Raw genomic sequence first — 23,250 nt, 5'->3', positions numbered from 1 at the left:
CTGTCTTAGTGTAATCCCTCTTATGACTCAGTGGCATTTTTCTTTCATGTAAGTTTGTGTTCTGATAAGGGTGATTCTTTTAGCATTTTACTTCTGTTTTGAGAGTGTTTTAAAGTAAATCTAAAGTGAGACTTACGGTTTAATTTAATTTACTTTGCAGCATCTGATAACTAACTCTTCTTTACTTTTCAGATTCTCTTTGTGGCCAGATGGGTTTGTATGGACAGGCTTGTCCATCTGTAACTTCATTAAGGTGAGTGCTCTTTTTTTTTTCTTTATTAGAACATGCAACATTTTAAAAGTTAGACTGGTCACCTTATATTGCAATGAATTTCAGGGTGAGATTCAGAATAAAGTATTGTAGCTTGTTTTGTCAAGTAGTGCAATTTGGCGGAATGGAGTGATATTTCTGCTTACTGAAATTTTTGTGGTAATGGGATTTGGATATGCTTTTAATCTTCATTTAGTGAACTGAGTATAGTGTGGTGGTAATTTGTACATGAAACAACATAATTAACACTTCTTTGTGTTTCTTTTAAAAAGACTAATCTGGGCCAAGTGCGGTGACTCACACTTGTACTCCCAGCATTTTGGGAGGCTGAGGCGGGTGGATCACCTGAGGTCAGGAGTTCGAGACTAGCCTGGCCAACATGGTGAAACCCTATCTCTACTGAAAATACAAAATAATTGGCCAGGTGTGGTGGCTCACACCTGTAATCCCAGCTACTCGGGAGGCTGAGGCAGGAGAATCGCTTGAACCCAGGAGGCAGAGGTTGCAGTCAGCTGAGATTGTGCCATTGCACTCCAGCCTGGGCAACAAGAGCGAAACTCCATCTCAAAAAAAAAAAGCTAATCTGCTTTCTACTCAATTTAATTAGAACATAGTAAATTTTGATTGCCTTTGTAGCAATCAAAATAAGACTGAAGATACTAATTTTAATTTCTTTCTAAGGGATGGTAAAAATATAATATCTAGATTTCTCTAATTTACAATAAAACATGAGAAATGTAAAAAGTAGGAACTGTTTTGTTGTGTACGACCCTGTGGTTTCAGATTTTTGAAGTCACCAGATCAGTTTTGCCAATCAATTAATATGTGAAGTCAAATTAGCAAAACAGATAAATATATGACTGTTTTTGCTGGCTTAGGCTTCCATGTTCTACCTTCACATTGGCCCCTGAAGGATTGTCATGGTTCCCAGAGTGAAAAATGATCTAAACCTAATCTGCTAATTGAAATCTTAGAGTATGAAGTGTTGATGGCAGGACCTGCTAGTTACATGTGGTTGTGTAGTCAGCCATATCATTTATTCATCTAGCATATTGAGCATCTACTGTTGTCAGGCACTGTTCTAAATGTTGGGGCATAGCAATGAGCATAACATGTAAAAATCCTGTAATCATGGAATTTACATTTTGGTGGAGGAACAGTTAATAAAGAAAATAGTGTAAGTATCTGTTAGTGATATGATAAGGGTTAAGGAGAAAAATAGAGAAGAGGAATAGGAAATAATAGGAGTATGTGTTATTTTAGACAGGCCAGTCCTAAGGGAAGCCTTCACTAAAAAAGGGGACATTTGAATGAAGATCTTAAAGTATGATGGAGTGAGCCATGTATTGGATAAGTGGTAGTTGAGCATTCTTGAGGCACAGAGGGAGTGCAGGAAGGTCCAAGGCGGGAGGCTGCCTTGTATGTTTGAGGAGCAATGGAGGAGGTCATTGTGGTTGCAGCAGCGTAGATGAGGAAGGGTTATAATTGCCCAGCTTTGGAGGGCAGAAGGAGAGAGAGGAGAGATTACAAAATTGCCAGAACCATGATTGGGAATGAAGGAATCCTTACGCTTGAGAGCAATCCTGATTTTCCGGAATGCCACACACACACACACACACACACACACACACACACACACACACACACAGACAAAATGAACAATGAAGTTACCTTTGTAGTTTTTATGTACTTGACGTTTTGCAAGTCAAGGCTGACTGTCCTATTTCTCAGTGGAAAAGTTTTTTTTTTTTTGTAAAATGACTGTTGTTTCTTTAGCGTCCACTTTCTACTGATTAGACTTCCTTAAGATATTTTAGTTGTGTGAAATGCTGAAACACTCATATATTAAGGTAATTGACTGAAATTTTAAATCTCTGTGAATACTATATTTATGTTTAGGTTAAGCCTTTATATGACATTGGGTTAGGAATAATATGTGTGTAACTTCTGTTTGATGAAAGAGAAGAGGTAATATATGTTACAATTTACTCACTGTGTTGTAATTCCTTAGCACAATATTCTACAATCAGAATTGTTTGGGATATAACTGTATATCTAGCATTTAATTTATAAACTGAGAAGCCCTATGGCATCGGAGTCATGATATTTATTGTCCTTATGTATGTCTTTCATTTCTGTAATATTCTGTATGGTCCACGTCTGAAACAGAGGATTCCCATTCTTAGATTTGTGTATAGAAGACCATTGTCTGTCACCGATTTTTCTTAGTGGAAGCCAGTATTGTTTTGAGACGAAGAAGGGAAGAAAAACTGGATTACTTAATAACCACAATAAATTTTAGTCTACTTCCCGTAGAGTCTTCCCCAAACCAGAAATGGTCCCTGCAAACTACACTGCCCAAATAGGAGTACAACCAGAAGTCTTAAAGTAACTCAAACCTACTGAAAAACATTGCTTGTTTGCCTTATCTCTCTTGTATATACTACCATGTATATACTATCTGTATATCTAGAAAGTGACTAACCTCAAGACAGGAAGCAAATGAGTTGGTGGAGAAGAACTGGTCATGTGGCTGGGAATCAGAAAATGGATAGGCAGGTGGGAGTTTGTAGGCACAAGTATGAGTGGGAGTGGACAATTTATGTGTAAGTGAAGGTAGTGAATAGAAGGAAAGTATAAAAAATTTGTTGGTTGGAAGAGGGTAGTTAGTAAATGGATTAAAACTCCCTCAGTCTCCTTAAGTATTTAGGGTAAGGTAAACAAGTACTACTTTCTGTGGATGATACTGGATCCTTGTTTAATCTGACTTTGTTAGAATTGTTGTTAAAATTAGACTTGCTGTATTTTTATGATTACAAAGTAGTACATATTTATTGTAGAAAATTTGGGAAAACAGAGCTTGCCTTTTTTATACCAGTAGATATTAAATGTGAATTAGAAAAAGGCCCTCTAAATTTGCCTTTAAAAAATGACTGCACAATAGTTTGTAGTGATAGTTAAGTATACTCTGTAATTGTAAGCAGATTGCTCTGACACTTTGGTCTACTTTACTTGCCAGTATAGGTAGAATTGCATTTCAACAAAAGTAACTGTAACAACATCATATTCTACATGAGACTATTTTAGCATTCAGGATTCTCTAGGGAGGCTGAAACCATACCAGTATTTGAACAGAGATAATACTTTAATAGAATTGATAACTAGATATAAATGTTAACTAAGTAACATAAAGGATAAAAACAAAACTAAAATATCACGAAGATAGACACAACAGGAAGCAGCTACTGCCCATAGGGCTCAGGGACCAAAGGGAACGAGAAAACATTAGGAACTTAGAGGAAAGTCCCCGAAGAAATGAAACTTAGACCTCTGAGAAGCTGCTGCATGATCGATGCTGGTGTCTGAGCTTGGAAGAGGGGTTCTGTAAAGTTGGGACCCAGACCTTGCTGGCTGATGCTAGTGTCTCTCAGTGGTTTATGGTGAAGCTAGTTCTGGAAGTGTTGGAAACACTGCAAGCTGGATTCACTTGTTGCTGCTGGAAGGACCTGCTGCTATAGGGCTGAAGAAGCCTGTGTTGGGGAAATGCTCTTATGAAACCTAAAGATTACATAGGAAGATAGAGTCTTTTCTTCCTCCTCCTCCAGCCTTGCAGTTCATCTTGAGTGCCTCTTCTTGGGAGAGCTTTTACAGAGAGTCTTAGTGCAAGCACCACAAAGCAGAATACGGGTAGGGATGCTGCAGTTTGGAGCTGAGGGGCAATAACCTAATAGCTGCCTTCCTTGCTCCAACAGACTGCTGAGAAATAGGGTACAAGAAGATATTTTCTAAGATGTTTTGCAGCTAGTATTTATGGGATTTAGTAGAGTACTGCATATTACTTAAAAAATCCTCAGAAGTTTTTTAAACACTGTGAAATCATATTAAAAATTTATGTTAAGATTCACAAGTATTTGCAGTCTGAATCTATTGTATTTATATCCTGAGTTTGGGTGATAGAGTCTGGATAGTGAGGGATAGCAGGCCATTCACATCTGTTCAATTCCTGAGTTTTGGATAGCAAGAGTAAGAGTTCAGAGAGTGGGGCCAGGTGCCATGGCTCACGCCTGTAATTCTAGCACTTTGGGAGGTCAAGGTGGGCGGATCACGAGGTCAGGAGTTTGAGACCAGCCTAATCAATATGGTGAAACTCTGTCTCAACTAAAAATATAAAAAATTAGCCAAGTGTGGTCGCACTCGCCCTTAGTCCCAGCTACTTGGGAGGCTGAGGCAGGAGAATCGCTTGAACCTGGGAGGCAGAGGTTGCAGTGAGCTGAGATTGTGCCACTGCACTCCAGCCTGGGCGACAGAGTGAGACTCCGTCTCAAAAAAAAGAAAAAAGTTCAGAGAGTGATGGATATAATTTCTGTTAAACAGTAGAATCTTAAAAGTTTAGCAGAATCTTTTTGTTTCCTGAGTTTGGATAAGATGGATTTGAATCCTCAGATGTACCTGTATTTTATTTCCAAGTACAGATTCGGTAATAACAACAGCTTACTGAAAAAGCAAAAGCTTTTCTTGGCTATTTGCTTTATGTATACGAGTGAATATGTTTGTATCTCATATGACATACTTCTTTTACATATTGTAACGATAGACTATTTTTTGTAATTTTATTTTGTTTCAATTTTTAATTTTTGTGGGTAAAATACATATTTATGGGGTACATAAGATATTTTGATACAGGCATGCAGTGCATAAGTGGGGTATATTCATCACCTCAAGCATTTATCCTTTGTGTTACAAAGAATCCAATTATTTTAGTTATTTTAAAATGTACAATTAAATTATTACTGACTATAGTCACCCTGTTGTGCTATCAAACACAAGATCTTAGTCACTCCTCCTATTTTTTTGTACCCATTAGCCATTCTCACTCTCCCTGACGCCCCACTACTCTTCCCAGCCTCTGGTAACCATCCTTCTACTCTATCTCCGAGTTGTTTTCATTTTTAGCTCTCACAAATAAGTGAGGACATGCAGTTTGTATTTTTGTGCCTGGCTTATTTCACTTACCATAATGACCCCCAGTTCCATCCATGTAGAAAATTACAGGATCTCGTGTATATATGTACCATATTTTATCTATTCATCTGTTGATGGACGCTTAGGATGCTTCCAAATCTTGGCTATTGTGAACAGTATTGCAACCAATATGGGAGTGCCGGTATCTCTTTGATATGCGGATTTGCCTTCTTTTGAGTGTATACCCAGCGCTGGGATTGTTGGATCTTTATGGTAGCTATACTTTTAGTTTTTTTGAGGAACTTCCAAACTGTTCACGGTAGTGGTTGTACTAATATACATTCCCTCCAACAGTGTACAAAATCCAGTGTTCCCTTTTCTCCACATCCTCTCCAGCATTTGTCATTGCCTGTCTTTTGGATAAAAGCCATTTTAACTGGGGTGAGACGACATGTTACTATAGTTTTGATGTGCATTTCTCTGATGATCAATGACATTGAGCACCTTTTCATACACCTGTTTGCCATTTGTATGTCTTTTGAGAAATGCCTATTTAGATCTTTTGCCCATTTTAAAAATCAGATTATTAAATTTTCTCCTATAGAGTTATTTGAGCTCCTTATATATTCTGGTTATTAATCCTTTGTCAAATGAGTAGTTTGCAGATATTTTCAGCCATTTTGTGGCTTGTCTCTTAACTTTTTTGATTGTTTCCTTTGCTGTGCAGAAGCTTTTTAACTTGATGTGATCCCATTTGTCTATTTTTGCTTTGGTTGCCTGTGCTCGTGGGGTGTAACTCAAGTAATCTTTGCCCACTCCAACATCCTGGAGAGTTTCCCCAGTGTTTTCTTTTAGTAGTTTAGTTTGAGGTCTTAGATTTAAGTATTTAATCCATTTTGGTTTGATTTTTGTATATGGCAAGAAATAGGGGTCTAGTGTTACTCTTCTGCGTATGGGTGTCCAGTTTTCCCAGCACCTTGTTGAAGAGGCTATCCTTTCCATCATATGTTCTTGGAACCTTTGTCAAAAATGAGTTCACTCTCGATATATGTATTTGTTTTCTGGGTTCTCTATCCTGTTTCATTGGTCTATATCTGTTTTTATGCCAGTACCATACTGTTTTGGTTACTATAGCTCTGTAGTATAACTTGAAGTCAGATAATGTGATTCCTCCAGTTTTGTTCGTTTTGCTCAGGATAGCTTTGGGTATTCTGAGTCTTTGGTGGTTTTATATAAATTTTAGGATTTTTTTTTCTATGTCTGTGAAGAATGTCATTGGTATTTTGATAGGGAGTGCATTGAATCTTTAGTTTGCTTTGGATAGTATGTACATTTCAACAGTGTTGATTCTTCTAATCCATGAACATGGAGTATCATTCCTTTTTTTGGTGTCTTCAGCTTCTTTCCTAAATAATTGATGGTTTTCATTGTGGAGGTCTTTCACTTCTTTGGTTAATTCCTAGGTATTTTATTTTATTTGTACCTATTGTAAATGAGATTACTTTCTTGATTTCTTTTTCGGATTGTTCACTCCTGGCATATAGAAACTCTGGTTTTTGTATGTTGATTTTTATCTCCTGCAACTTTACTGAATTTGTCAGTTCTAGTAGTTTTTTGGTGGAGTCTTTAGGTTTTTCCAAATACAAGATCATATCATCTGTAAACAAGGATAATTTGACCTCTTCCTTTCTAATTTGTATGCCCTTTATTTTTCTCTCTTGTCCGATTGCTTGAGCTAGGACTTCCGTTAATTTGGTTTGGTCAAAGCAAAATAGGTTTGCTGTTTCTTAGGGCTTGTAGAAATGGGACCCTTTCTGCATTTCTGAATTACCTAACATTTATTAGAGGATTTATTTTATGATTCTCACATGTATGCAGCCTGGGATACAGTAGTACTTGTAGTAGTTTCTGGTGATATTTAATACCTTCTACCTGAGATCACTTCCTCTTACATTTTTCTGTATTTATCCTTTTTTATCACTCATTTTTGTTAACGCTTCTTCCTTAAAGATGCCTTTTATTATTGATCTTATTTGTCTACTTATTGTATGCCAGGGAACACATAGAAATATTTGAGTGCCCCAGATGAATTTCCTGTCCATCTGTTTCCTCATTTCCCTGCTCTTGAAATTGATGACCCTGCTGTTTAGAACTACCAGAAGAAGGTAGATTTATTTCAAGCGTTCTTGCTGCCTCATTTCTAGAGGCATACTGGTATTGATAAAGCAGCTGTGGTATATAGACTTAAGATAATGTAGATACAGGTTCACATCTCTCTCTGCCACATATTAGCCATGTACTCTTGAGTAAATTACTTTTCCTAATTTTGCTTTAATAGAGTTGCTAATGTTTACTTCACCGCTCTTACTTCAAAGCATCACTGAATATGCTGGTGAGTTAAATGTAGAACGTGCTTGCTAACAGTGCACATGGTGCAAAATTATACTGAAAAATAAAAAAGTAATTGTATGATTTGACTTAGAAAGCTTATCATAGGCAAGCTTTGTGGTTCAGTGGCACTCAATGCAGAAACATATCTCCAGGCATTTGGAGCACCCACTCTTCTAAATTAGGAGTTTAGGCTATACTCCCCTTCCCATACAGAGGAAGAGGATTCAAGGAATTAAATTTATACATGAGGAATCTGGCATATTTTCTCCTCTTTTCTAGTTTCTAATAGTAGAAAGCAAAAAGGTTCGTCATTTTTAGAATAAAAGAAGGAATGGGACAGATTTGTATCCTTTGCTAACAGTATAAAAACATGGGGTAGAAGAAAGTTTACTGTTTTCCTTTGTTCTATTTCCCCTTCATCCTAAATTCTAAGATTCTAGAATATCTACCAGTAGTATCAGGCTTGCCACTGATCTTCAGGCTAAGGATGTTGCTGACATTTAATATTATATGTTTACTATATTTAATACAGTTAAAAGTTTAGGCTTTTGGGTCCCAGACAGTGGCAGAAATAGCCTTTGCATTATCATGCCATATTTATCATTATCATTTTTATTAATTTTTTGGAATTAGTAAAATCTTTATTAATGTACATGTTTAGATATGGCATGTTCCAATTAAATTATGAATAATGAGAAAATCCTCTTAAATTTGACCATTACAGAAACTTTCTCTAAAATGCATTTTGAGTTTTCTGATATGGGAGCTAGTAACCTTTTGTGGCTATTTAAATATAAGTTAATTAAAAATAGGTAAAATTAAAAATTCGCTTCGTTAGTCATACTAGCCACATTTTAAGTGCTCACTCGCTGTACATGGCTAGTGTCTGTCATATTGGACAGCATGCAGATATTTGCATTGTTGGAGAAAGTTCTGTTGGGGAGCGCTGGTCTGTTTTATGTTTGATTGAGACAGAGTCTTGCTTTGTCGCCCAGGCTGGAGTACAGTGGCACTGTTATGACTTGTGGTAGCCTCAACCTCTTGGACTTAAGAGATTCCCCCACCTCAGTCTCTAGGGTAGCTGGGACTGACTACAGGCGCGTGCCATCATGCCCAGCTAAGTTTTAAATTCTTTGTAGAGATGGGTCTCCCTGTGTTGCCCAGGCTGGTCTCAGAGCTCTTGGGTTCGAGCGATCTGCCCTCACTGGCCTCACAAAGTGCTGGGATTTACAGACATTGGCCACCGTGCCAGGCTTAACAGCACTAGTCTGGATCACCCTAAGTATAATTTAATCTTTTTTTTTTTTTTTTTTTTTTTGAGACAGAGTCTCGCTCTTTCGCCCAGGCTGGAGTGCGGTAGTGCGATCTTGGCTCACTGCAACCTCCACCTCCCGGGTTCAAGCGATTATCCTGCCTCAACCTCCTCAGTAGTTGGGATTACAGGCGCCCGGCTAATTTTTTGTATTTTTAGTAGAGACGGGGTTTTGCCATGTTGCCCAGGCTGGTTTCAAACTCCTGAGCTCAGGCAGTCCGCTTGCCTCGGCCTCCCAAAGTGCTGGGATTACAGGCATGAGCCACTACCCTCAGTCATAATTTAATCTTTAAGATCCTAATGTCCTAAGGCCTCCATTTCTGAACACCAGATATTGAGGAGTACTACTGACTGACTTATTCATTAACTTAAGGACATAAAGTTGCTTTTGTGACTGAATACTGACTTTGGTAGATACCATTTATGGTGTTCTTACTGTTAGACCAGGCATTATTTAAGCACTTTTAAGTTTATTAAGTTCCCCCAACAATTCTGTGAGGTCAGTACCATTATTATCCTTACTTCATAAATGAGGAAACTGAGGTAAAGTTAATTAACTCAAAGATATATAGGTAATTAGGGATAGAGCTGGGTTTCATATTTAGGTCCTTATCCAGTGCCCATGCTTTAACCATTTAATTCTACTGCCTCTTGGCTATAAGTATTTATTGTAATTTCAGGCTTTTTTCTTAAATGAAGGCTGCCAAACAATTTTCTTCTTAATTGAGGACACTATAAAAAATAAGTAAAAAAGAGAAGTGTCAATGCAGGAGACTGTAGAAAAAGGTAATAGAAAACCAGCGCTTTAATTTTGGAATACTAAAATTGAAAAAAAAAATCTTGTTTAAAATTGATAAAATTTTTTGTTTTTTTGTTAACAAAAGACAGCAGGTTTTTTTTTTTTTTTAAATTTCAGGGAGATGGAGAAATTTTGAGTTTTTATGAGGGGGAATCATATATTAGAGGTAATAGGGAATAAAAAGCATCACTGAATATACTAGTGAGTTCAATATAAAACACATGCCTACTAACAGTACATATAGTGCGAAATAGTACTACTGAAAAATAAAAAAATTGTATGATTTGATATAATAAGCTTATCATAGGCAAGCTTTATGATCCAGTGGCACTCAGTGTAGAGACATCTCTAGGCATTTGGAGCATCCACTTTTCTAGATTAGGGTTTAGGCTGTACTCTACTTGCCATACAGAAAACTTGGGGCAGTGGAGATTTCCCAACTCCATGCCTAGGCATACCTCTGGGTAACTGGTGGTTGCCCATTGGACCCCAATTCTCCTCTGCCCCCCATACTTGGTGCTTATGCCCTGCTATTGGGGGACCTGTAGGTGGACCTGCCTGGTCTGGACCCACCTGTCTTGGTCTCCTGCTCCAGGGCTGGGCAGGGAGCTCAGACCACTGTGCATTCTGCAGAACAGCCCATTGCCTGAGGCAACAGAGAGCTTCTCAGTAAGCAAGGATCAAGTATATACCCATCTATATTGGCTTCAGCTGGCTCTTACCTGTGAGTGCCACCTACTGACCTGGAAGTTTAATTGCATGACACAATAGAAAATCTGCTGACAAGTGTACAGCACTAGGGATCTTGATAAACTTCCTGAGACCTCCACCATCCTGGCCCCACAAGATGTAGTAAGCCTACTCCCACGCCCAGTACATCAGTAATACAACCAGCATTTGAGAAAACTACCATTCAAAGGCTAACTGTAACCAGGGAACTTAATACAGACTCTTTGCCACTGAAAGCACCCAGAACTAAAGCCAAAAGACCCTACAGAACATATATTATAGACACCTCCTGAAGGGGAGAAAAAATCACATCGAAATGAAAGGAAATTCAAAAAATAAGGAGAGATGGCTTATCTAGATGAGAAGCAACCAGAGAAACAACTCTGAAACTATGAAAAAAGTGTGTTACAATGCCTCAGAAGGATCACATTAACTCTCCAGCAGTAGATCCTAACCAAAATTAAAATCTTTGAAATATAAGATAAAGAATTCAGAATGTTTTGGTTTTAAAGAAACTCAGTGAGATCCAAGAGAAAGTTGAAAATGCACACAAATCAGAAAAACAGTTTGGGATATGAAAGGAGATATCATGAAAAATAAACCCAAACATATATTGGAAATGAAAAATTCATTGAAGGAATTACAAAACATAGTTGAAAGCTCTAATGCTAGTCTAGAGAAAGTAGAATAAAGAATTTCAGAGCGGGAAGACAGGTCTTTTGAATTAACCCAGTCAGATGAACATAAGGGAAAAAAGAAGTAAAGTAAGTGAACAAAGGCCAGGTGTGGTACCTCATGCCTATACTCCCAACACTTTGGGAGGCCGAGGCGGATAGATCACTTGAGGGTCAGGAGTTCAAGACCAGCCTGGCCAACATGGTGAAACCCCATCTCTACTAAAAATACAAAAAAATTAGCAGAGCTTCGTGGTATGTGACTGTAGTCCCAGCTACTTGGGAGGCTGAGGCAGGAGAATCGCTTGATTCCAGGAAGTGGAGGTTGTGGTGAGCCAAGATCGTGCCACTACACTCCACACTGGGCGACAGAGTGAAACTCCATCTCAAAAGAAAAAAGAAAAGTGAAAAAGTCTTGGAGAAATATGGGATTGTATAAAGCATCCAAACTTACAGGTTATAGGTATTCTAGAGAAGAAAAAGTAAAAAGTGTAGAAAAGCTATTTCAGGGAGTAATTAGGAAAAACTTCCCTAGTCTGGGAAGAGATTTAGACATCCAGATACAAGCTCAGAGAACTCCTGAGAGATACATTGCAAGAAGAACCTCATCTAAGGATATAGTCATCAGACTGTTCAAAGTCAGTGTGAAGGAAAAAATTCTAAGAGTAGCAAGAAAGAGGGAATTACCTATAAAGGAAATCCCATCAAACTAAACACTGAACTTCTCAGCAGAATCCCTACAAGCCAGCTGGAAGAGATTGGGGGCCTATTTTTAGTGGCCTTAAGGAAAAAATTACCAGCCAAGAATTTATTTTGTTTGTTTTTTGGGCAGGGTCTCAGTCTACTACCCAAACCTGGAGTACAGTGGCGTGATCACAGCTCACCACAGCCTTTACTTCCCAGGCTCAAGTGATCCTCTTGCTCAGCCTCCCAAGTAGCTGGGACTACAAGCACATGCCACCATGCCCAGCTAATTTTCTAGTATTTTTAGGAGAGACAGGGGTTTGCCATGTTGCTCAAGCTGATCTTAAACTCCTGAACTGAAACAGTCCGCCCGCCTTGGCCTCTCAACATACTGGGATTATAGGTGTGAGCCACCATGCACAACCACCAGCCAATAATTTTATATCCTGCCAAAAAATAAGCTTTGTAAATGAAGGAGAAATAAAGTCTTTCCCAGACAAACACATGTGAATGGAATTCATCATCACTATACTGATCATATAAGAAATGCTGAAAGGAGTTCTAAACATGTTAACGAAAGGACAGTACTTGCCATCATAAAAGTACAAAGCTCACAGAGTCTGTAAAGCAGTTATATAGTTGAAACTCCAAGGCAACTAACAACACTGTGACAAGAACAAAACCTCACATATCTATATCTCTGTCTCTGTCTATCTATTTTTTTTTTTTTTTGAGACATAGTCTTGCTCCATCGCCCAGGCTGGAGTATAGTGGCACCATCTTGGCTCACTGCAACCTCTGCCTCCCAGGTACAAGTGATGCTCCTGCCTCAGCCTCCCGAGTGGCTGGGACTACAGGTGTGTGCCACCACACCCGACTAATTTTGTATTTTTAGTAGAGACAGGAATTCACCATACTGGCCAGGCAGGTCTCAAACTCCTGACCTTGTGATCCGCCCACCTGGGCCTCCCAAAGTGCTGGGATTACAGGCGTGAGCCACCGTGCCTGGCCTATATATATATATATTTTAAGATGGAGTCTTGCTGTCTTGCCCAGGTTGGAGTGCAGTGGCATGGTCTTGGCTCACTGCAACCTCTGCCACCTGGATCCAAGCAATTCTCCTGCCTTAGCCTCCCAAGTAGCTGGGATTACAGGCATGTACCACCACACCTGGCTAACTTTTGTATTTTTTAGTAGAGGTGAGGTTTTGCCATGTTGGCCAGGCTGATCTCGAGCTCCTGACCTCAAGTAATCCGCCCACTTTGGCCTCTTAAAGGGCTGGGATTATGGGCATGAACCACAACACCTAGCCACGTATCAATATTAACCTTGAATGTAAATGGCCTAAATGCTCCACTTAAAACATACTGAGTGGCAAATGAAATTAAAAAAAAAAAAAAGACCCAACCAGCTGCTGCCAGCAAGAGACCCCACACACACTGGTTAAAGACAGCTACAGACTCAAACTAAGGGGGTGAAAAACGGTTTATCATACAAATAAATGGAAAACAGAAGCCAGCAGTAGTATACATTCTCGTATCAGATAAACTTCAGACTGTAATAGTAAAAAAAAAAAAAAAGACAAGAGCATTATATAATGATAAAGGGTTTGATACAAGAAGGAGATTTAACTATCCTGAATACATGTGCACCCCACACCAGACCACCCAGATTCATAAATACTACTAGGCCAAAGCAAACAGAATGATGGCAATACAATAACAGTGGAGGACATCAGCACCTCACTGACATCACCATTCAGATCAAGGAGGCAGAAAGTCAAAAAAGAAATTCTGGACTTAAACTATAGACCAAATGGACCTAATAGACATTTACAGAACATACATTAATCTTATCTGCACGTGGAACGTTCTCCAAAATTGACCATATGCTTGGCCATTAAACTAAGTCTCAGTACATTCCAAAATACTGAAATCAGATCAAGTATCTTTTTGGAGCACAGTGGAATAAAGTTAGAAATCAAATACCAAGAGGAACTCTTAAAACTATTCAAGTAGATGGAAACTAAACAGCATGCTCCTGAATGAACTTTGGGTAAACAATGCAATTAAGGCAGAAATTGAAAAAAATTTTGAAATAAATGAAAACGGAGGCACAGCATACCAAAACCTCTGGGATATCAGTGCTAAGAGGAAAGTTTATAGCATTAAATGCCCACGTTAAAAAGATAGGAAGATCTCGAGCTACCACCATACATCAAGGAACTGGAAAAATAACAAACCAACCAAAAAGCTAGCAGAAGAAAAAGAGCAAAGAGCAGAGCAGAGCTAAATGAGGCAAAAAAATGACACAAAGGATAAGTGAAACAAAAAGTTGCTTCTTTGAAAGGATACACAAAATTGACAGACTGCTAGCTAAGTTAACCAAGAAAAGTTAAGTTTTAAATACAAGCAGAAATGATAAAGACAACATTACACCTGACACCACAGAAATACAAAAGATCATCAGAGACTGCTGTGAACATTTATGTACTCATAAACTAGAAAAAGCTAGGGGAAATGGACAAATTCCTGGAAACATACGACCTCCCAAGACTGAACCAGGAAGAAATGTGAATCCTGAACAGACCAATAACAAGTAACAAAATTCTATCAGTAGTAAAGGAAAACTGTATTAGTCTGTTCTCATGCTGATATAAAGAACTACCTGAGACTGGGTAATTTATAAAGGAAAGAGGTGTAGTTGACTCAGTTCCACAGGGCTGGGGAAGCCTCAGAAAACATACAATCATGGCAGAAGGGGAAGCAGACTTGTTCTTCACATGGCGGCAGGAAGTAGAAGTGCTGATCAAAGCGGAGGGAAGCCCCTCGTAAAATCATCAAATCTCGTTAGAACTCACTATCAAGAGAGCAGTATGAGGGTAACTGCCCCCATGATTCAATTACCTGCCACTGGATCCTCCCACGACACATGGGAATTAAGGGAACTACAAGATGAGATTTGGGTAGGGACACAGCCAAACCTATCACCTTCTAACAGCAAAAAAGGCCAGGACCAGATAGATTTATAGCTGAATTTTGCCAGACCTATAAAGAAAAGTTGGTATTTAGGAAAGAATACTGAAACGATTTCAGAAAATTGAGGAGGAGTAATTCCTTTCTAACTCATTCTACAAAACCAGTATCAAAGTCAGGCGAGGACACTAGATACCAAAGTCAGGTGAGGACACTAGGTACCAGTCAGGCACGGACACAACCAGAAAAGAAAACCACAGGCCAATATCCCTAATGAACATAGGTGCAAAAATCCTCAACAAATACTGAATCCAACAGCACATCAAAAAGATTATATATCTTGATCAAGTGGGTTTTATTCCAGGAATGCAAGAATGTTGAAGCGTATGCAAATCAATGAACGTGATTCACCATGTAAATAGAACCAAACCCCAAAACCATATGATTATCTCCATAGATGCAGAAAAGGCATTTGATAAAATCCAACATTGCCTCATAACAACCCTCAATAAACTAGGCACTGGAGGTACATACCTTAAAATAATAAGAGCCATATATGAGAAACCTACAGACAACATCATGTTGAAGGGGAGAAGTTGAAAACATTCTCTTTAAGAACAGGAGCAAAACAAGGGTGTCCACTCTTATCACTCTTCTTCAACCTAGTGCTGGAAATCCTAGCCAGAGCAATTAGGCAAGAGAAAGAAATAAAAGGCATCCAAATTGAAAAAGAGGAAGTTTGCTGATAACAAGACTGTATACCTAGAAAACTCTTAAAGACTCCTAGACTTTTTATTAAAGTTTCAGAATACAAAATCAATGTACACCAATCAGTAGCATTTCTATACAATAATGTTCAAGCTGATAACCGAATCAAGAACCCAATCCCATTTACGGTAGACACACCCACCCACCTACACCCCCCCCCCCCCCCCCCCCCCCATCCCTAGGAATACATTTAACCAAGGAGGTGAAAGATCTTTACAAGGAGAACTACAAAACATCAATGGAAGAAATTGCAGATGACACAAGCAAATGGCAAAACATCTTGTGCTGATGGATTGGAAGAATCAGTATCATGAAAATGAGCATACTACCCAAAGTAATCTACAGATTCAATGAAGTTCTTCTCAAATTACCAACATCATTTTTCACAGAATTAGAAAAACAGCACTAAAGTTCATATGGAATCAAAAAAGTACTCAGCCAAAGCAATCCTAAGCAAAAGGAACAAATTCAGAGGCATCCGCTTACCTGACTTCAAGTTATACTACAAGGCTGTAGTAAGTAAAGCAGCACGATACTGGTTCAAAAATATGCATAGAGATCAGTGAAACAGAATAGGGAGCCTAGAAATAAAGCCACATACCTACAACCAACTGATCTTTGACAAAGTTGATGAAAATAAACAGTGGAGAAAGGACATTAACACCCTATTCAATAAATGGTGCTGGGATGTTGGCTAGCCATATGTAAAAGAATGAAACTGGACCCTTGTGTCTCACCATGTACAAAAATTAACTCAGGCTGAATGGATTAAAGACTTGAACATAAGACCTGAAACTATAAAAGTCCTAGAAGAAAACTTAGGAAGAACTCTTGGATGTTGGCCTAGGCAAATAATTTATGATGAAGACAAGAATAGACAAATGAGACTTAATTAAACTAAAAGCTTCTTCACAGCAGAAGAAATAGCAGATTATTAAGCAGCCTATAGAATGGGAGAAAATATTTGCAAATGATTACTTTCACAAAGGATGAACACCCAGAATCTACATGGAACTCTAATAATGAGGAAAAAACAACTTCTTTTAAAAACTAAGCAGAGGACATGAGACATTTCTTGAAGAAATACAATTGCCAACAAACACATGAAAAAAATGCTCAACATTACTAATCATCAGAGAAATGCAAATTAAAATCACAGTGAGATATCATCTTACACCAGTCAGAATTGCTGTTAAAAAGCCAAAAAATAACAGATGTTGGTGTGGTTGTGGAGAAAAGACAATGCTTATACACTGCTGATGGGAACGTAAATTAGTTCAACCTCTGTGGAAAACTATGGAGATGTCGCAAAGAACTAAAAATAGAACTACTTTTTGATCTAGCAGATACACTACTGGGGGTATCTGCCCAAAATAAAATAAATCACTATATAAAAAAGACACCTGACCCGGTACGGTGGCTTATGCCTGTAATCCCAGCACTTTGGGAGGCCAAGGCAGCAGATCACCTGAGGTCAAGAATTCAAGACCAGCCTGGCCAACATCGTGAAACCCTATCTCTACTAAAAATAGAAAAATCACTCAGATGAGGTGGTGCACACCTGTAATCCCAGCTAATCGGGAGGTTGAGGCAGGAGAATCGCTTGAACCTGATAGGCAGAAGTTGCAGTGAGCCGAGATTGTGCCACTGCATTCTAGCCTGGGGGACAGAGTAAGACCCTGTCTCATACACACACACAAAAATGACACCTGTAGTCATGTTCAACACTATTCATAATAGCAAAGTCATGGAAGCGACCTAACCACCAGCAGTTGACTGAATAAAAAAAATGTGGTATGCAGATACCGTGGAATACTTTGTAGCATAAAAAAAGAATGAAATCATGTCCTTTTCAGCAACATGGATGGAGTTGGAGGTCATTATACTAAGTGAAATAACTCGGAAACAAAATCAAATACCGCATGTTCTCACTTATAAGTGGAAGCTAAATAATGAGTATGCATGTACATAAAGATGGAAATAATAGACACTGAAGACTCCACCGGGGGGAGGGTAGGAGGAGGATGAGGGTTGAAAAATTACATGTTGGGTATAATGTTCACTGCTTGGATTGTGGGTACAATAGAAGCCCAGTCTCCACTAATATGCAATATACCCGTGTAACAAATGTATGTTTCCCCCCCGAATCTAAAGTTTAAAAAAAGCTTTGCTTGGTTGCAGGAACACTAACTCTGGATACATCAAGCAGAAAAGAAAAAGAATTTATGGGATGAATTTAGAAAATGGTTGTGTTTTACAGAATAAAAGGATAGTTTAGTCTCTTGAAATGGAACTAGGAATTGATGAAATTCTCTTAGAAACCTAGGCGTTGTACTGACCCTTTGTTTCTCTGAATCTAATTTATTTCTTCATATCTCCAGGCAACTTTCTTTGCTTTTCTGACACATAACCATTCTATCACTAAAGTTCATGGCTGCTGCTGCTGCTGCTTTTTTTTTTTTTTTGAGACCAAGTTTCGCTCTTGTTGCCCAGGCTGGAGTGCAATGGCGTGATCTCTGCTCACTGCAGCCTCTGCCTCCCTGGTTCAAGCAATTCTCATGCCTCAACCTCCCAAGTAACTGGGATTACAGGCGCCTGCCACCACACCTGGATAATTTTTTTTTTTTGTATTTTTAGTAGAGATGGGATTTCGCCATGTTAGCCAGGCTGGTCTCGAACTCCTGATATCAGGTGATCCGCCCGCCTTGGCTTCACAAAGTGCTGGGATTACAGACGTGAGCCATTGCGCCCAGCCTCAAGTTCATGGCTTCTTCATTCAGGAGAGCAGCCCAAACTGTTTCACTTCTAATCCTAAATCTTGGGGGAGAAAATTCAGGTAAACAGCTTGGATCAGGTATCACCCTTGGTTCAGATTCTTTAATTTTTTCCTGTATTACTGGTACAGGCAAGTTGTAGTACAACATTCAGAGCCATGGGGATGGAGGCACCTCTGAGAAAGGGCATTGGTATGAGCTAGGCAAAACACTACAGACAGTGCTTGAGACAAAGCAGCACGTATCCACTTTTGGTTGAGGAAGAATTTCAAGAGAGGATAATTTTAGAATTCCTTATGGTCATTGGGTATTGAATGGGAGACTTGATTCCCAGCTTTATGTTGGAACATCCAGAGTATCCTTAGAATTGTGGTATTTGGAATTGGACTCCTACCTCAATTCTGTTCAATCTGACAAATATGTATTGAATACTTACGTCCTTACTAGTGTTCAAGAGTCCACAAAAGCAGCAAAAGAAAAGGAAAACAAAAAGACTGTTCCACTCCATACTAGTGCTTACTTGAGAGCCTGATGTATAGGTGTTTGGCTGGGTCTCTTTTGAAGGTTAGGGGTCTGAATGGGGCTTTTAGTATGGGCATCCATTTCTTCACAGTTTTCTTAACACCTTCCCAGTCCCTCACATATATTTGGAGCTTGCAAAATGATATATCAGCTATGTTAAAAAGCACAACGCATGGAGTTATGGAAAGACGAGACTGTTTGAGTAAACAGAAGCTGAGAAAAAGATAATGCTTCTTAGTATAGTGCAAGATAGGTCTATAGATAATTCAAGAAATAGAAAACCAAGAGAAGCTCATGAGACTGGATTGGAAGCCATATGAAATGGAGATACTCATTCATGCTTTACCTCACAACACAATTTTTTTTTTTTTTTTTTGCTATTGATATCAAGAAGAACCCAGTATGCTTGAAATAAATTCAGGAAGGAGGATTATTATTATTGCTTTTCAAATTTTTTAAGACATTTTAGTGGGTTTGGAATAGTATCTCATTGCTGTTTTAGTTTGCATTTACCTGATAATTAGTGATGTTGAGCATCTTTCATGTGTTCATTGGGGTTTGTATGTCCTTGTTTAAATTTTTTGTACATTTTAAAACTGGGTAGTTTGTCTTCTAATTATTGAGTTATATGAGTTCTCTAAATATTCTGAATACACTTTTTTTTTGTTAGAGCAAGAAAGTTTTAAATTTTGGTAACATCCGACTTACCAATTTTTTCTTTCATTGTTCAAGCCGAGAAATATTTACACATTCCTAATCACAGATATTTGTTTGTCTCTTTCTATGTCCAAGCTGAGAAATCTTTACTTACTCCAAATCACAAATGCTTGTTTTTTATTTTATTTTATTTTATTTTTGGAGACAGAGTCTCACTCTGTCACCCAGGCTGGAGTACAGTGGTGTGATCTTGGCTCACTGCAGCCTCCTTCCAGGCTCAAGTAATCCTCTTGTCTCAGCCTCCTGAGTAGCTGGGACTACAGGTGCCCACCACCACACCTGGCTAATTTTTGTATTTTTTTTTGTAGAAATGGATTTCACCATGTTGCCCAGGCTGTTCTCAACTTCCTGAGCTCAAGCAATCTGCCCACCTTAGCCTCCCAAAGTGCTGGGATTACAGGTGTGAGCCACCATGCCGAGTCCACAAATACTTGTTTTTTAAAAACAGCTTTACTGAGATGTAATTGACATAGTACATTTTCATAAGTCTGACAAATATATACACACATAAATCATCACCACATCAATGTGGTGAACATATCTGTCATTCTCAAAAGTTGCCAAAAGTGCTTCTGTGAAGTTCTTCCCTGTTGTCCCTCTGTCTGCAAGGTATCTACTGATCTGCTTTTCTGTTCCTTATTATATATTTGCATTTTCTAGATTTTTATATAAATGGAATCATACAATATGTATTCTTATTTTTGTCTGGCTTTTGTTTAATTATTTTGAGATTTATCCGTGTTGCTGCATGCATCAGCAGTTCATTTCTTTTTATTCCATTGGATATATTCTCACCAGTTTGTTTATTCATTCACCTGTTGATGGATATTTGGATTGTTTTCAGTTTTTGGCTATTACAAATAAAAATTCTATGAACATTTGTGTACACATCTTTGTATAGAAATATGATTTATTTTGGGTAAATACCTGGGGGTGAAATGACTGCCATATTGTAGGTATATGTTTAAGAAACTGCCAAGCAGTTGTCCTTAAAGCGGTTGTGCCTTTTTAAACTCCTGCCAGCAGTGTGTAAGAGTTCCGTTTGCTCCATATTCTTGTGAACATTTAGTATGGTCAGTCTTTTAATTAGCCTTTTTGGTAGGTGTGGTGATATCTCAGTGTAGTTTTAATTTGCATTTCCCTAATAATTAATGATGTTGATCATCTTGTCTTATGAATCCTTTTTCTTTGCAACCCCTCCTTAGGGTTCTGTTTCTTGGCCTTACATCCCTATTCTCAGGGTCCCATCCGCTGGCTCCGCTCCTGCCTTTCCTCCCACCAGTGTCGGGATCCTGAGCCCGCTCCTGTCCTGCTGGCCCCATCCGGCTCCTGCCCTCAGCTCCTCTGAATCTTTGCTGTATTTTATTTGTTGAACTATCTGTTTAAGTCTTTTGCCCTTTAAAAAAATGAGTTTTCTTATCTCATTTAGTTTTGCGAGATCTTTATATTTCCTGGATACAAGTCCTGTTGGTTCATTCCCTCCACCCCCAGTGAGGTAGATCTTGCTCTGTTGCCCAGGCTGGAGTACAGGATTGTGATCATAGCTCACTGCAGCCTCAAACTCCTGGGCTCCAGCGATCTTCCTGCCTTGATTAAACAGACAGACAGACAAAAGAAACAAAAAAAAAATTTTTTTTCTTTACAGATGAGTTCTTGTGATGTTGCCCAGGCTGGTGTTAAACTCCTGGCCTCAAGTGATCCTCCTGCCTTGGCCTCCCAAAATGCTGGGATTACAGATGTGAGCCCTGTAATTTGTAGGGCTAAGCCCTGCACAAGTCCTTTTTAAGATACATGCTTTGCAAATGGTTTCTGCCAGTCTGTGGCTTGCCTTTTTCATTCTCCTAACACTGTCTTTGAAGAAAAAAAGTTTTAAATTTTGATAAAGTCCGGTTTATTAGTTGTTTCATGAATTGTGATTGTTTTTGGTGTCATATCTAAGAAATATTTGCCTAACCAGATTTTCTCTTATGATTTCTTCAAAAGTTTTATAGATTTAGCTTTTACATCTAGGTTTGTTGTTCATTTTTAAGATTTTTATATATGATGTGATGTAAAGGTCATTTTTAGTTTTTCTCCCATGCAATCAGTTGTTTCAACATAAATTTTTGAAAAGTCTTTCTTTTCTGCACTGACTTGTCTGGTGCCTTTATCAAAAATCAAGTGACTGTATGTATGTGAGTCTTTTCTTGGACTCTGTTCTATTGATCTATGTCTGTCCTTTCCCCCAAATTTGGTCATTGGCATGTTACAGTAAACCTTGAAATCTGACAGTCTTAAGTCCTTTATGCTTTTGAAATTGAGAAAAGAGCCTGATATCTCATATCTGCTTAGTGGAGGGTTGAAAATTAGGGTATTCATATTTACAGATTACCAAATAAAAATTTAAAAGATAGTAAATAACTGTGACTTCTTTGAGCACATGGGGAGGGGATGAGTAGTTCCATCAAGTAAAGATTGTGATGTTTTAAGGAAGAAGTTGCTGTACTTGATAAGAAGAAAAAGATAAAGTCTGTGATAAAGACAGCAAAGTTCAGATGTTTGAAAGTGATGGCAAGGAATAAAAAATAGAAACAGAAAATGTAGGATCTTTTAAAAGGAGCCAGTATAGTAGAATAAAGAAGATAGAATAAGGAAGACTTAGAGTCTAGTAAGTTTGAGCTGCAGCATCTTTACATGTGGATGATTATTAGTGAACATCCCAAATAGTGCTGGGATTTCCATGTAAGTCAGTTATCTTCACACTTTTTCACTCCTTTTCATACCGTGGAATTGTAATGATAATCAGTGTTGATGTTTTATGTAAGCAGATAATGACTGATGCGCTGTTACAGAAGAAGGTCTGTTTGTTTAGATAATAACTAGTAGTAGGTAACGGTCAGCTGACTTGTGGTAAGATCCATAACCTTAAGGGATTCTAGCTTAACTTATTCCTACTTATTTTTTTGAACTCCTTCAATGAATATGAATTCCTCCAATGAATTGACTGGTGTGTTCCTCTGATTTTCTCTTCTTTGATGACTATTGTTTTAAAGTTCAGAGTTGAGTGAATTTTAACATAGACTTTATCTTTTTCTTCTCCTCTAGCATAGCAACTTCTTCCTTAAAACATCAGAGCCTTTTCTTGATGGAACTACTTGTCTTCTACCATGTGCTCAAGGGAATGTAGTTATTTACTATCTTCTAACATTTTAATTCTAGTTGAATGTATTTTCTTTATTCAGCTTTCTCTCTCTACGTACCCCTTTTTATTTTTCTGTCCATTATTTAATAAAAATTAAAGTGGTTTTGTGTAAGAGATGCAGTCTCATTTTTCTTTGACCCTTAGTGCACTTTAAATTATAACAAGAAATCTAAAGGTAGATAGAATGTATTTATGATCCTCTGAAAATAACTCCAACACAAGTAATCATAATGAGCAGTATGGAAGGTCTGTAATATTTATTATTTCAGACATTTTATATTGTTAAATAGCTTGTGTCAGTCAGATTGCTTATCAGAGAAGACTTATAGGTAATTCAGATATTTTTTTTTTTTTGGCCTCTTCAGGTGCTGTGCACTTCATGCAAAGCCTGACATTATGCGCATGAGCAGGGAAGATTTTTGTCTTTTTAAATCCACAGCATAGAACTGAATTGAATTGTATTTTTATATATTGTACACTATGGAGACTTT

At 38.2% G+C, this 23,250-nt stretch overlaps 1 protein-coding gene across 7 annotated transcripts in view; it reads left to right on the top strand.

Moving 5' to 3' along the window:
• Positions 1 to 23,250, top strand: part of FOXJ3 (forkhead box J3) — a 150,725-nt gene that overhangs the window by 24,394 nt on the left and 103,081 nt on the right. For all 7 annotated transcript variants that reach the window (XM_009206189.3, XM_009206194.4, XM_021940131.2 and 4 more), the window contains one exon: positions 193 to 253. In XM_009206189.3, coding sequence (XP_009204453.1) covers positions 210 to 253 — 44 coding nt within the window. In that variant the 5' untranslated portion in view covers positions 193 to 209. The remainder of the gene's footprint in view (positions 1 to 192; positions 254 to 23,250) is intronic.

Source organism: Papio anubis, chromosome 1 (genome assembly GCF_008728515.1).
Source record: "Papio anubis isolate 15944 chromosome 1, Panubis1.0, whole genome shotgun sequence".
NCBI classification, from domain to species: Eukaryota; Metazoa; Chordata; class Mammalia; order Primates; family Cercopithecidae; genus Papio; species Papio anubis.
The sequence above is the reverse complement of the archived record's forward strand: the minus strand, read 5'-3'. Positions and strand labels throughout refer to the sequence as shown.